The sequence below is a fragment of the Centroberyx affinis genome, unplaced genomic scaffold (genome assembly GCF_046629955.1).
Source record: "Centroberyx affinis isolate AG114_WGS23_722 - 3 ecotype Tasmania unplaced genomic scaffold, CSIRO-AGI_Caff_v1 ptg001768l_1, whole genome shotgun sequence".
Taxonomy (NCBI): Eukaryota; Metazoa; Chordata; class Actinopteri; order Beryciformes; family Berycidae; genus Centroberyx; species Centroberyx affinis.
Window position 1 is genome coordinate 181,878 of NW_027280163.1, and position 14,144 is coordinate 196,021.

General features: G+C 46.0%; 1 protein-coding gene across 1 annotated transcript; it reads left to right on the forward strand.

The window, feature by feature from the left end:
• The first annotated feature begins 1,762 nt into the window (after positions 1–1,762).
• LOC139652158 (myelin transcription factor 1-like) lies at positions 1,763–13,854 on the forward strand. Its single transcript, XM_071529133.1, has 22 exons — positions 1,763–1,848; positions 1,970–2,024; positions 2,459–2,501; positions 2,596–2,664; positions 2,755–2,993; positions 3,510–4,655; positions 5,312–5,431; positions 5,782–5,872; positions 6,364–6,477; positions 6,567–6,784; positions 6,914–7,116; positions 7,210–7,425; positions 7,697–7,845; positions 7,950–8,012; positions 8,973–9,041; positions 10,285–10,347; positions 10,458–10,541; positions 11,053–11,274; positions 12,057–12,148; positions 12,504–12,607; positions 12,793–12,936; positions 13,711–13,854. The coding sequence occupies exons 2-22, from the start codon at positions 1,970–1,972 to the stop codon at positions 13,852–13,854; spliced, it is 3,648 nt and encodes a 1,215-aa protein (XP_071385234.1). The 5' UTR covers positions 1,763–1,848.
• Positions 13,855–14,144: the final 290 nt, after the last annotated feature.

Consider the following 14,144-nt stretch of genomic DNA (forward strand, 5'->3'; position numbering starts at 1 on the left):
TGCCATAGCCTACTGGTTAATTTCTGCAACCTTTATAAAGTTTAAGTGAGAGTTATAGGAGAAGCCCTTGGTGTGAAGCCTGTGTTTGTCCCGGGGCTCCCTGTGTGTGTGTTTGACTGGCTGCTCTCCCTCCGTCCTCCAGCTGCTTAGCGGCTCTTTAAATATTCACATGATGTGCTGTGTAGGCCTGTCACCGGCCCAAGCCTAGTCCTCCATTAGAGACATTAGAAACCTGCTGCACGTCTGCCGTGGTCCTGCAGGGGGCAGTACAGCAGGCTTCTGTCCATGGTGCTGAAGGTCCGGCCGGCTCTGTCCTGGGTGCTGAACACCTCAGGGCGCTCGGCTCAGTCTGAGGCTGCTTTCACGGTCTTCTAGCGTGTTCTAGCGTATTGTAGTGTGTTTAAGTGTATTGTGGTCTATTGTAGCACATTGTAGTGCATCGCAGCGAGCGTCTATCTGTCAGCCCGGTGATGTCGGAGCGGAGGGGGAGGGGAGGGCACTAGTCTGAACGGAAGGTAAGGCATATTTCTCTCTGACAAAGACGATGAAAGCACACTTATTTATCGGTATTTTCTGAGGCTGCGGAGCCATCCCCGCTGCTGCCGGCGGCTTTGCGGTTGATTTGTGGCGGAGGAGGAGGGCTGTGATGAGGCGGAGGGACCGGGCCCGAGCAGGCGGAACATTCAGGACTGTCGGCAGCTTTTCTGTGGGCTTTTCCTCTCCAGGAGACTAATTTAACCCTGGTCTGAATCCGCGGACGGCCAGGCTTTTCAAACCGATTATTTCTCGTCTTGTCGGTCATTAATGACGGCTGCTACAATGGCGGCTCTAGTCAGTCAGTCTGATTAATACAGTATAAACCTGGAAGCCGACGGCCTGTGTGTGTTTTCTGTTCTACCGCTGTGCCTGCTCAGGGAACAGAGAGGCCTCGTCCTGGTTAGTAGTCTGGCCTACATTTCTGCTGCTGCTGCTGCTGCTGCCTCCGAAGGCATTACTCCACTTTCTATATCAGCATGTTCATATTTGTGTAATGTTCAAGTCTGGAGACAATTTAACTGCAGTCAGTACAGATCCAAACTGGTGATATGATGCTAAAGTGAGTCCTAGTGCTGCCATGGACTGCCATCATCCTTTCTAAAGTCACTTTAAACGCTGGAAATGGAAAAGCAGCCTCTTCATATTGAATTAGGTTGTAGGCTTGTCCTTGCCAAGCTCATTAACCAGATAGTCAATACCAACAGATTATATATTTACAATGACTGCAATTCTGAAGGAGACGAAGAAGGCAATATGCCTTTAGGCCTGTATTTCAGTAGGAAATAGGAAAATTATTAAATAAATACTATAGCTTTTTTCTTTGTCCCCTATTTAGGGTGCAGATATTAGAATCCCATGTGCTGTGTCATCTCCAAATAATTTAATAACTGTGGTTCTCAAACATTTCTGTCACACACCCTCGATTAGACCCACATTAGACCACAGACTGACATTTGATTAGATTTAGTCCCTGAGAGCCATATTGGACGATTTGTTGTTGTTGATTTAGTGTTGAATTGTAGAACTGTCTATCGATCTATTATCTCCCCAATAGTTATTTTTATACATTCTCTAATTGGGACAGTTTCTACTGAATGAATTGATTAGAGTGAAAGCAAACTATTCCTCATTTTGGAAAAAAAAAAATACTTTCTCATCAGCTAACAGGAAAAGGGAATGAAAATAATTAATTATGCATGTGTGTATGTGTGTGATCCAATAGAAAATGAGTTCAGAGGTCAACTGCTGAGCCAGAGGTGGACCAGGGGGGAGCCAATCAACAACTGGGAGAAGAGGAGCCTAAGAATCAAAGTAAGAACTGAAATGTGAAGTACAGATCCGTGATGTGAGATATTGCAGCGCTGCACTTCATCTTCATCTTCACTTATGGATTCTATAGAAGTTAAGCCTCTCATTGCCCTCTGTTATTCAGATGAGCCAAGACACCGCAGAGACACGAACACGAACCCGCTCCAAAGGCATCCGAGGTCAGTCTGGACACACACACACACACACACACACACACACACCCCTAACTCTATGGGAACGCTGCAGCATAATATGATGCAAGAAGTGATATTAATGAGAGGTTTCATATTGCATATTGTTCATGCAACCCAATTATTATATTGTATAAGCACAGCATTAAGGCATTCATCAATATGTATTAGGATGAATTTTACCATACACAAATATGCATTGCAGTAAACAGAGTAAACAGAACAATTTCCAGATTTTAATATCAAAATCAGAAGATGTAAGGTTTTATGAACATTCACTATTCAAAATAAAAGCTCTATCAGTTAATATGTAAAATGTGTTAACTCAACCGATGTGTTTATAGGAAAAGGAGCCTAGTATGACTTGAAAATAACCAACTTTTTTTCTGCATCTCATGACCCTCCTCCTGTTTTCCTCTCAGTTCCATTAGAACTTGTGGGGCAAGAGATAAGGCAAGAGTTAAGGTGAGTGATTTAATCTGTTTATCAATAGACTTTATCACAAGTTATGAAGTGTGGATGATTGAAAAGATGCACATTTTTCTTGCTGTGTGTCCAGTAACAGCTGCCCCACTCCTGGATGTAACGGTAAAGGCCATGTCAGTGGAAGATACTCTCGACACAGAAGGTAGGACTCGCTTTCTGCACCATAATCAGAAGGGCCGCTTACACTTAATAGTAAAATACACATAATAATATCATTCCTTGCCCTCCCCAGCGTACTGGGATGCCCAATTGTGAAGAAAAGGAAACTGGAGGAGGCGGAGGCCGAGGAGAACCAGTCTGCTCCCAAGAGAAGGAACCAGCCTCTCAAACTGGGGGCGGAGGAAGGCTCCAACGCAGACAGCGACGCAGGCAGCGAGGCCGAGCAGAAGGAGGAGGAGGAGGAGGAGGAGGAAGACGACCTCAGAGAAAAGAAAAAGAACAATGTGAAAAGCAGGCAAGAGTCGATGAAAGGTGAGTTAAAGGCATAGTTCACCCCAAAATGAAGATTAACTAATACATTACTCAGTCCCCCAAGTGGAAGCCCCTGTAGTTTCATCTCAGCCATCTCCCATACTGTTGAAGTTAATAGGGCCATGTTTTTATAGCTCAAAAAAGCAGAAAATGTCAAACAACAAACAAACAGCTCATGCAGCATAATCCAAGTGTTTTGTTGCCAAAACACTAGAAAGGCCAAATGATTTTGGGGCCGTCAGTTGAAGGGAATAAATATAATTAGAACTACTATATGCATGATTTTGAAAATCTAATACTGATTTGTGCAGAAAGTAGGTGTGGTGTAGGAAAAGTCATAGAGGGACATTTTGAAATCTGAGGTATTTCATTTATAAAATTGGCTTGTCCTTTCTAGTGTTAAACAACTCAGATGAAGCTTTCTCCAACTATGACCTTCAATACAATTCATATTCCAGAGAGAAACCATTTATGCAGACGATCACTAAACCATCCATCTATATTTTGCATCCACAGCAGACTGCTCTCCGGTGGCAACAGAAGACACGGAAACACCAGTGTGTCCTCCGGCCGAAGACGACAAGAAGGAAAGCGTCGCCTCGGGGGCAGAGAATGAAGCTGAGAGTGAGAGGAGCAGGGAGGAGGCAGAGCTGGAGCTGGTGACAGAACCAAAGCTCACTGACGTCCATCAGCAGGAGGACACAGAGAAGGAGGTGGAGGAGGGGCAGCTGGTGGCAGAGGACGGGCCATCAGAGCAGCCTGAAGAAGAAACAGGGAGAATTGAGGTTAGGGAGGCAAAAGAGGAAGAAGAGGAGGAGGAAGAGGAGGAGGAGGAGGAGGAAGAGGTGGAGGAGAAAGGGAAAGTTGTGGAAGAGGGGGAGGTAGAGAGACAGTTGGTAAGCCAGGAGAACACTGACCATCAGTACTCCAGCGGGGATTACAACCATCAGGCCAAAGAATCATCAGAGGAGCAGAGCAAGGAGGAGGAGCAGGAGGAAGAGGAGGAGGAAGAAGAGGAGGAGGAGGAGGAGGAAGAGGAGAAGGAGGTCCACCAAGAGGTGGACACTCCTCGCAGTTTGAGTCCACGCACTCAGGGATCCGAAGCAGAAGCAGAGGTGTCACTCAGGGAAGAAAAGGTCAGCACCCCCATGACAGAGGAAGAGGAGGAAGAGGAGGAGGAGGAGGAAGAGGAGGAGGAGGAGGAGAGGGAGGAAGAGGAGGAAGAGAGGCAGGAAAAAGAAGCAGGCGAGGTGGTGGTGGAGGAGGAGGACGAGGAGGAGTACCGGGACTCGAACAAAGCCTCCCCCACGACGGTGGTGATAGAGGTCCGCTCCGAGGAGGACGACGACGAGGAGGAGGAGGAGGAGGAGGAAGAGGAGGAGGAAGAAGAGGAAGAGGAGGAAGAGGAGGAGGAGGAGGAAGGAGACGAGCAGGACCGCGTCTCGGAGGGCTCGGGAGTGACGGACGACTCGGAGAACTGGGACATGACTCGGGGGAACCTGGGGTTGCTGGAGCAGGCCATTGCCCTGAAGGCGGAGGAGGTGAGGGGGGGTCAGGAGGCCAGGAGCTCCCCGGACTACCAGCCCTACCACGGGGACCGCACCGCCGCCAAGACCGCCGAGCCCGCCGCCATGGCACGACGCACCGCTAACTACAGCAAAGGTACCACCGCATACAGCCATTCCAACCAAAAACTACAGCAGCTGATTTCACTGATCAACACAACCTCAACCAGAGAGGAAGAACTAGCCAGTGAAATCAGCTGCTGTAGTGTTCGGTTGGAATGAAAACCTGCAGACTCTCGGGTCTCTATGGACCATGGTTGAGAACCAGTGGATTAGGGTTAGGGTGGGGGGGTATATAAACACAACTGACAATTCAACACTAGAACATGAAGAAGAAACAGATATATGAAAATGAAAGTATAAGTAGTTGCAGCAGGTTGAGGGAAAGTGAAACACGGAACAGCGGAAGAGTATCTGAAGGAGGATTTTTCCTTTAAAACAATACACATTTTGACAGATAATCTGATTAATTTACTGTTTTTCGATGAGTATTTAGTGTGCTTTTGTGCATTTGCTAACCTTTTTGTGGTAACACCAAGCTAGCTCGAATCATCTACTGAGTGTGTAGGCCTACACTTTACTGAGGAGTTAGCATGCACTGCAGGGAGCTAAATCAATACTGCACACAGAGGTGAAACTGCTATCTTATCGCTGACGTTATCATTATCGTTCATTACCAGCCTACTACTAATACTGCGACCATGTTTTCATGTCATTATTGTTGCCATCTAAACCCTGCTACTCTCCATGCAGACAAGAAGGAAGTGAAGTGTCCAACCCCAGGGTGTGATGGGACAGGTCATGTGACTGGGCTGTATCCTCACCACCGCAGTCTGTCTGGATGTCCTCACAAAGACCGAATCCCTCCTGAGAGTGAGTACAGATGGCCCCGTCCACACTGTCAAACTAACAACAGACCAATCAGCCGAAGACAATGTGACTGACGCATGACGTATGTTGTTCTATGAAGCAATGGTCATACAGAAAGTTATCTTTGCAGTATATAGTTATGCCATCACCAGAGCATAGTGCCTACTAGTGGTGCAAAGTGTGACAGCCCAAAGTGCAAACAGACTACCATTACTACTACTACTACTACTACTACTACTTCTGCTACTGCTTCTACTATGACCACTATTACTTCTTCTGCTGCTATTACATTAGTGCCAACTACAATCAACTAAACAAACTCACCTAACAATCTGTCTGTTGTGTGTCTGTAGTCCTGGCCATGCATGAGAACGTGCTGAAGTGTCCGACTCCAGGCTGCACGGGCCAAGGTCACGTCAACAGTAACCGCAACACACACCGCAGGTGAATGAGCCACCCAAACACACGCAGACACACACGCATACACTCACACATGCACACACAAACACAAATTTGTATGAATTACTAATTGTTAAAATCAATCTAAATGAATTAATTAAAACTAAAATTATTAATGTAATTCAACGTTGGATAGAATGTCAAAATGCATGCATGTCACCTAACATTAGTTAATGTTAATGGTATGAGCTAAACCTATGAGCTAACAGTTAGCACTGTCCTCTGTTCTTAATGACCTTGTTGATTTTAGATCACTTATTACAGCCACACACCTCACTATTTTGATGCTATTATTACTAACCACACCTTTTTCTGAGTCATCCCTCAAAAACCCATACTGGTCAAACCAATCACATCGAATGCTGCCCTCACAAGACATTTCAACAACTAAAACTCCTGTCTGCGTGTTAAATGCCCATCCATTCAAAAGAGCTTTTACTCATGAAATGCAAATATTTGTCTGTCTCCCATGTCAGTCTGTCAGGCTGCCCCATCGCAGCAGCAGCCAAGCTGAACAAGAACCAGGAGAAGCCGACTCACTCCCAGGCCTCGGTCAGCGAACCCTCCGGCAACTCCGACAGAGTGCTCAGGTGAGACGCGCAAGCCCAGCCGAGGCTCAGAATACCTACTTAACATTTACCGCTCCGGCTAAATCACAGCGCGTTCCCTTCTCCCCCAGGCCCATGTGTTTCGTGAAGCAGCTGGAGATCCCTCAGTACGGCAGCTACCGGCCCAACATGGTGCCCGCCACGCCTCGCGCCAACCTGGCCAAGGAGCTGGAGAAATACTCCAAGGTGTCCTTCGACTATGCAAGCTTTGATGTCCAGGTGTTCGGCAAGCGCATGCTCATCCCAAAGACACCCGGCACCACTGAAACCTCACCCAAAGCCTTCAAATGTAAGGGATCCACACGCTTGACCTTCATGATACATTTCTGTGTGGTTTATTTGATCCTTAAAGCAGCTTTTCTACATAATCTGAAGTAATGATGAAGAATATCCACTCTGCTGTCCTTCTTGTCCGTAGCCAAATCATTCCCCAAGGCCTCCTCCCCTAGCCACAGCCTGTCAGGAGGCTTCTCGAAGAGCGGTTCGTCCTCCAGTGGTTACGACTACAGCCAGGACGCCGAGGCGGCTCACATGGCGGCTACAGCCATCCTCAACCTGTCCACCCGCTGCTGGGAGAGACCGGAGACCCTCAGCACCAAGCCCAGGGAGCCCTGCGCCAAGGTACGCTGTCCTCTGTTCAGTTAGTTTAACCTAAAGGAAAATCATTCAATCCTATGGCAATCTATTTACCATTCTTTACCATCGCCCTGACAGGAGTCGGACATCGAGGTGGACGAGAACGGCACCTTGGACCTCAGCATGAAGAAGACTAAGAAGGAGGGCATGCAGTCTCCGGAGCCTTCCTCCTCCTCCTCCTCTTCCTCTCAACACATCGGAGCCACGTCTTCCCAGGGCCACGCCCCCTTAGAGTGGGAGGAGCCGCTGGACTTCACCAAACCGAGCGGCGCCAAGGAGGAAGACCAAGATGAGGTATACACCCATTCACCTAATGCCGCTATACAGAGGAAGGAAAGAAAGAAAGAAAGGAAGAAAGACCTTTTAAATTGGCACCACCATCAGGCCAATAGGAGTTTTACTAAGAAGTGCTCCTCTATTATCTGCCAATTAGAATGGATCTAGCATGTACAATGTATTGAGTTTGTTGGGTTTGTAATCCTATTCCTATTTGCTGAAGTAATGACCCAATTTCCCCATGTGGATTATTAAAATTTCATCTAATCCCATGTTTGCCTTTCCTCAGATGGAGTATGCGGCGCCCTCATACACCTCGTCAGACTGTGAGGAGGAGGACCAGGAGAACCTGGAGGACAGGAAGTACCCAGGCGAGGTCACCACCTCCAGCTTCAAGGTCAAGTTCCAGCCCAAAGACGCCAAGAAAGAGGTTCTCATGTAAGTTACAACTCCCTATCATCAACCTACCTCGACTCATAAATGCACTCACCAATCACAGCCTGAAAAAGCGATGGACTGATCTAATCTGTACCTTGCCCTAGATGCCCCACCCCAGGCTGCGATGGTAGCGGACACATTACTGGCAACTACGCATCACATCGAAGGTAAGACCTGCATTTGGACTCGGAAATGATGGGCAAAGTTTGTATCCTTTCGCCTGTCTTAGGGTGCGATCACACCTACAGTTGGTTTTCTTTTGGTCTGAACCAGAGTGGAAATGTTGCATTTTTGTATTTGGTTTGTTGAGGTTCACACTTCCCAATTACAAGTGAACCAGGGCTTGTAAACAAAAGTCACATGAACTCACATGTAGCTCCTTTATTGGACAGAGTTTTGGTGACCTGTCATCCCGCCAGGTTAGGTGGGGGGAGTCAAAACAAATCAGATTCCAGTCCCTGTAGCCTAACTTTAGCTCAGCATGATGGACTTGTCTGCGCTCTTTGCTGTAATTTACCATCTCTGGTCTTTAAGAACACATGAAGAAATAGATGAATATCAGCATCAGTCCAGACTGTGGTTTACCCTCGGTTCATTTTGCTATGCTAGGCTTTCCAAGCAACTAGATCAACATCGGTCTCCTTATACCCATACACCCTTGCTTTTTGGGGTCGTTCCCTGTAGTTGGTCCAGATTACGTTCTCACTCCTAATGAACCACACCTCAGTGTGGTGAACCACACCTCAGTGTGGTTCATTGTTCTCATCTGGCCAAACAAACCAAACTAAAGGAGTAAATGCTCCAGAGTTCAAATAAACTGCTCCGAACACGCTTGGTGTGAACGCAGCCTTATTGAACTAGATCTGACCTATTGAAACTATGTCTCACTGTTATACATTGATCATTGTTGTTTTTTTTGCATGCCAACTATTACACTACTACTTATAGAAATCTGAACAACAAATCCTATACTCCCAGTTTGAGTGCTGCCCTCTCCTGCCCCGGCTCTTTAACCCTGGATGTAATGTCCATCATTTGGGTTGAGATGCTGGCTCTTTCCCTCATTCACACTTGACTAAGATCTGTTCTCAGTCTGGTTTTCTGTCTCTCTCTAACATATCTTCCAGTCTGTCAGGCTGTCCTCTTGCTGATAAATCACTCCGGACGCTCATGGCTGCCCACACTGCTGAACTAAAGTATGTCTGCTTCTTCCTGTCTCTCACCTCTAACCTGTTCACTATGCATTGTAACTACAGCTACAGCTCTGTCCCTCCTTTCCTTCACACACACAGTCACTTTCAACCATGGATTTGATTCTAACTTTTTAAAAACCCAAATAAACAAAGCTGGCAAAACCAGCCTATTTCTGATTGAACTCAGCTAATATAAGTTCTAAAACTATAAATAAGCATAATAAGAAAAAGGACACCAAGAAATTAATTGTTAAGGGACATGAAGCCCAAGCAGATAGGATGCAGATTGTACTACTAACCCTGTTTTGTATTAATCTAAGAGTGAACAAAGAAAATGAAACCTGTAATAACTGGAAGTAAGATATTGTAATACTTATGAAGGACCCCTGTTTATATTATGGTACTTTCACATAGAGCATGATTTAGTGCAATGTTTGAAGGTGTGATTTACACTGATAAATATTGTACATCTAAAATGGGTCTGCATACACAGACTGGGAGTTGTTGGTGTTGTTGTTGGAGACTCTCAGACAGAACACAGACATTAGTGGATGTCTAACAAAAGGAGCTGATCTGATTGGTCAGTTGTAATGGCAAAAGTAAAAGAGTCCTGTACACTGAGACATGCTTCCATAAGGCTAACAACCTGTGCTCATAAGGCACTATAAGCACATTGTGAGTGCATGATAATCAGCCTAAAGTCAGTCTTATCAGCCTAAATCACATATTGGGGCTGCAGCAAAGAAGAGTGTCCCATCCCCACTAATTGAGATGACATACACTATTGGTCACACAAACACTATTTGGCCAGATTAAATTCTGGCGTTGGTATGGTGACTGGTGGGAAATCTTCTCCACACATGAAGTGATGAATCAAAACTTAAGGGTTAAATCCAAAAGTGTCTACTTAACAGCAACGAGTGAGCGCTCTTTAGCCTCTCTTGTCTCTTTGGTTTCCTTTGGTATAAAGCATCACAGACCGGCCGGGGCTGTATGCCGTTTACTGTCGTCACCTTACAGGCTTTCTGGGTATTGAAGTCCCAAATGTTGTCCTATTTGGTGCTGCCGAGGTGCAAAGTTGCCCAGTGCAGCTATAATGACATGATAATATTCTGCTCTTTGCCCGATGATTATACTGTAAGAAAAGTTTGTCTGCTTCTAATGGGAATCTGCTGGTAATGACTCACAATGCACTTCAAGTAAAGTGTTAGCATGTGAAGTAAAACAGCGTCTGGCTGTGTCTCAGGTGTCCCACCCCAGGCTGCGACGGATCAGGCCACATCACTGGAAACTACGCTTCACACAGAAGGTATGAGCTCAGACAGACAGGCTATTCCACCTGCTCTATGGTCTTTGCCATCATTTAAAATGTCTGCACAGTGACACCATAGCAATCACTGCTGTGTTTCCCTCTGCCAGTCTCTCTGGATGCCCCCGTGCCAAGAAGGGAGGAGTCAAATCAACCCCCACCAAGGACGACAAGGAAGACTCAGAGCTGTTGAGGTTGGCATCTTCAACACAGAGCGTAATATTCATAATGCGCTATGTAATAAAACTCAGCACAAATGTTAAGCAGTGAGGCCAACTCTCCTCTCTCTCTGTCAGTCTCTGTTCAGTCTCAATTCACTAAACCCTAAGCTATGGCAAATTCCCTGCATCTAATATAATTTGCTTTCATCCACTAAATTTCTAACTGATGACAGACAAGATATTATTTGGTCAATGTGATAAATGATCAATTGTAGGCCACCAAACTATCATCTTAGAGGGAACGTCGATCCTGAATGCTCCCTGATGGGATTTTTTCTAGATAATGTTTTCCAAATAGATTTCTGGTGATTTTTGCTTGATCTTTGCTCTCCATTATAACGACAAAAACCACAAGATCAATTCTGGATTGGAGTGCCACACCTTGCCATGCCGTTTGCTGATGTTCACCCTTTCTCACCCTCCTCCAGTCAGTCAGTGAGTGGAAGTCAGACCGGTCACCACCTGTCTCCCTGTCTGTCTCCAGGTGTCCCGTTCCTGGCTGCGACAGCCTGGGCCACATCAGTGGGAAGTACGCCACGCACCGCAGTGCCTACGGCTGCCCGCTGGCCGCGAGGCGCCAGAAGGAGGGCCTCCTCAACGGCACGCCCTTTTCCTGGAAGGCCTTCAAGAGCGAGGGCCCCACCTGCCCGACGCCGGGCTGCGACGGCTCCGGACACGCCAACGGCAGCTTCCTGACGCACCGCAGGTACCTTCACATCACTCACACACAGACATACACAGCTGCTGACTGACACAGACGGTGCCTGGACATGTACAAAGGATTGTGGGATGTGGTGGATGGTAAATCTACCCTAAACTCCTAGCATTTGCTTTTTTGCTGGATGATGATTACTACCTTTTTAGGCTGTACACATCATAGTAAGAAGTATGAAACTGATGTAGGTTATTAGCATAGGGGAAAAAGGCTTTTGTGAAAATATCATTTCAGATTTTGGATTATCATCGACTAGAGGCCATATTTTCCCCAAATTTTTATTTACTACTGCATCACTGGTTTTGGGTAATAGTTTAGATTCTGCTCATATCTGGGTTACCAGCTGACTGTGAATGTATGAATGAATATCACCATGGAAACTGTTGCAAACCAGTTATACAAGGTGTAGCCATGCTGAATATTGAGCTGATATCAGTATATTCCAGCAGCTTTCTTACAAGTTCCTCCTCATAATGGAAATAGGAGCTTATGCAGCAAACTGGATACTGTTAACATGCAGCAGTTCAGTCAAGGAATACTTGAGTATCCTAAAAAGGTACATTAATCTAATCATTCTCATGGATTTTTGAAAGTGTATATTGTGAGTAGTTTTATACTTCATTAGTCTAATTCAAATAAAAATCAGTGATGGGAGAGCTAATGGGATGGTCCTATGCAAGTGCTCACCCCAGTTTAAAGCTCAAGTCAGAGTTGCAACAGAGTCTGTGTTTTAGTGAAAGTAGTTTGTGTTCCTTACCACCGCCTCTCCTCAGTCTCTCAGGTTGTCCCAGAGCCTCGGCCAACAAGAAGAGAGCCAAGTTCCCCGGAGACGAGTACATCACCGCTAAGTTCAGGGCCAGCGATGGTAAGAGACTGGGACGGACAGAAAATGAGGAATAGTTTCATTTCACCATAATTTGATTCACCAGAAATGATCCCAACTCGAGAATGTAGGAGAATGACTATTGTAATCCTAGGTTTCGCTCTCACCACTATTATCTCCCCATGTACAGTGTAGACAATAACATATGGATGGGACTAAATCTGATTAAATGGGGGTCTGTGGTGTAATGTGTGTCCATTTGGGAATCTGTGAATTGACAAGTATGTTCACTATAAAGGAAATGAATGAAGTTTCTAGTGGGATTTGGAGCTAGGAGAGGAAGGGTTGGATGATATCTTTGGTAATGTTTGCTAACTAGTTGGTGTCTCTTGTTCAGTTCTGGACAACGATGAGGACATCAAACAGCTCAACAAGGAGATCAATGAGCTGAGTGAGTCCAACTCAGAGATGGAGGCTGATATGATGAACCTGCACACCCAGGTGAGTTGAACTGCTGAACTGACACGATTGCTGCTGGTAATCTGGACATCTGGAGTTGTCTGTTTTAATCCCCTATGCTCCTCTCTACATGCTGGTCTATCTGCTTTTTTTCTGACTCTTATATTGCCAAGTTTGTTAGTCTGGCTGCTTCATTTTGTGTGTGTGTGTGTGTGTCCGCGCTCCAGATCTCTTCCATGGAGAAGAACTTGAAGAGCATGGAGGAGGAGAACAAGCAGATCGAGGAGAGGAATGAGGCCTTGTTCCTGGAGCTGTCCGGCCTGAGCCAGGCCCTGATCCGCAGCCTGGCCAACATCCGCCTGCCCACCATGGTGAGTGTACAGGCTCTGCAGCTGTGTCACAAATGTCCCAGCAGCCAGCTGACGCCATCATGGAGGCCCGCTGAAGAATTGGATGTGCTCAGATAATACCTAAATATAACAACCCGGCTGGAAAAAAACAGAAAGAAGAACTGAACCAGCAGGCAATGCAGTTGAAATGGCAATGCAGCAGTGTAATAACTCCACCTACTGGGGATAATGTTAACAACAACAGATAGTGTGGCAGCAGTGGCAGAGGGCCTCCCAACGTAATTTGGTCCTCCTGGTCTCGCATCGGTGCAATTACACTTATATTTCCAGTGAAATTGATCATATCTCAGTGTTCCAAATGATCTGGTAGCAATACAGTCTCTATGCTTACGTTATTATTTCAGTGGTGGTTGGATCCAAATGCGCATATACCCTGAAAAAGAAATAGAGATATCTTCTTGGAAGGATGAATTGACATTTCTCACTTAAAGGGTTTGCCTTCTGCAAAGTACAGTATGTCAAGTTGATTTCTATGTGGAGCATGGGGGTCGAAATCATGTCCCTCACCACAAAGAAACATAAGCAGTAAAAAGGTGATGGCACTCACTGTGGGCTGTGCTATATTTTAATTATTTTCTACATAAAAGCCAGCCTTGGGGTCAGGGCCCTGTGTGGGTGCCCTGATATTGAAGTGCAGACCAGTATAGCGCTGCTTGCTGCTGAATAAGGTTTGGAAGCCATACGCAGTGATAGCAGACCAGGCTTCAATAAGAAAATGTCCATGTTGTTATTCAGCAGGAGCCGCTGTCGGAGCAGAACTTCGACAGCTACGTGGAAACCCTGACCCACATGTTCACCAACAAAGACTGCTACCAGAACCCGGAGAACCGCGCCCTGCTGGAGTCCATCAACCAGGCGGTGAAGGGCATCGAGGTGTGAGGTGTGAAGGAGGGCCACCAACATTCATCCCTTTCTTTCCAAACCCTTTAGATATGTGATTAATTCTTATCATTTGGAGGCAAATTTGTCATCTGTTCTTTGCGTTTGTTTCCTGTTTGCATGTTGCTTTATGAAGGTATGGACGTGGACAGACTAGAGTATGGCTGTAAACTGTGTGCCCTAGCACACTGGAATAAAACTGTGTTGATGTAAGCAAGGGTATCTTAAGGTATACAGAGCAAAGCACCACTTATTACAAGGGTACAGAACAAAGTTAGAATGCAGTATAC

Coding starts and splice junctions, on each gene's coding strand:
- LOC139652158 (XM_071529133.1), top strand. CDS start 1,970: ATGAGCCAAGACACCGCAGAGACACGAACACGAACCCGCTCCAAAGGC. Junction 5,432..5,781: donor AGACCGAATCCCTCCTGAGA/GTGAGTACAGAT, acceptor GTGTGTCTGTAG/TCCTGGCCATGCATGAGAAC. Junction 7,117..7,209: donor CCAGGGAGCCCTGCGCCAAG/GTACGCTGTCCT, acceptor TCGCCCTGACAG/GAGTCGGACATCGAGGTGGA.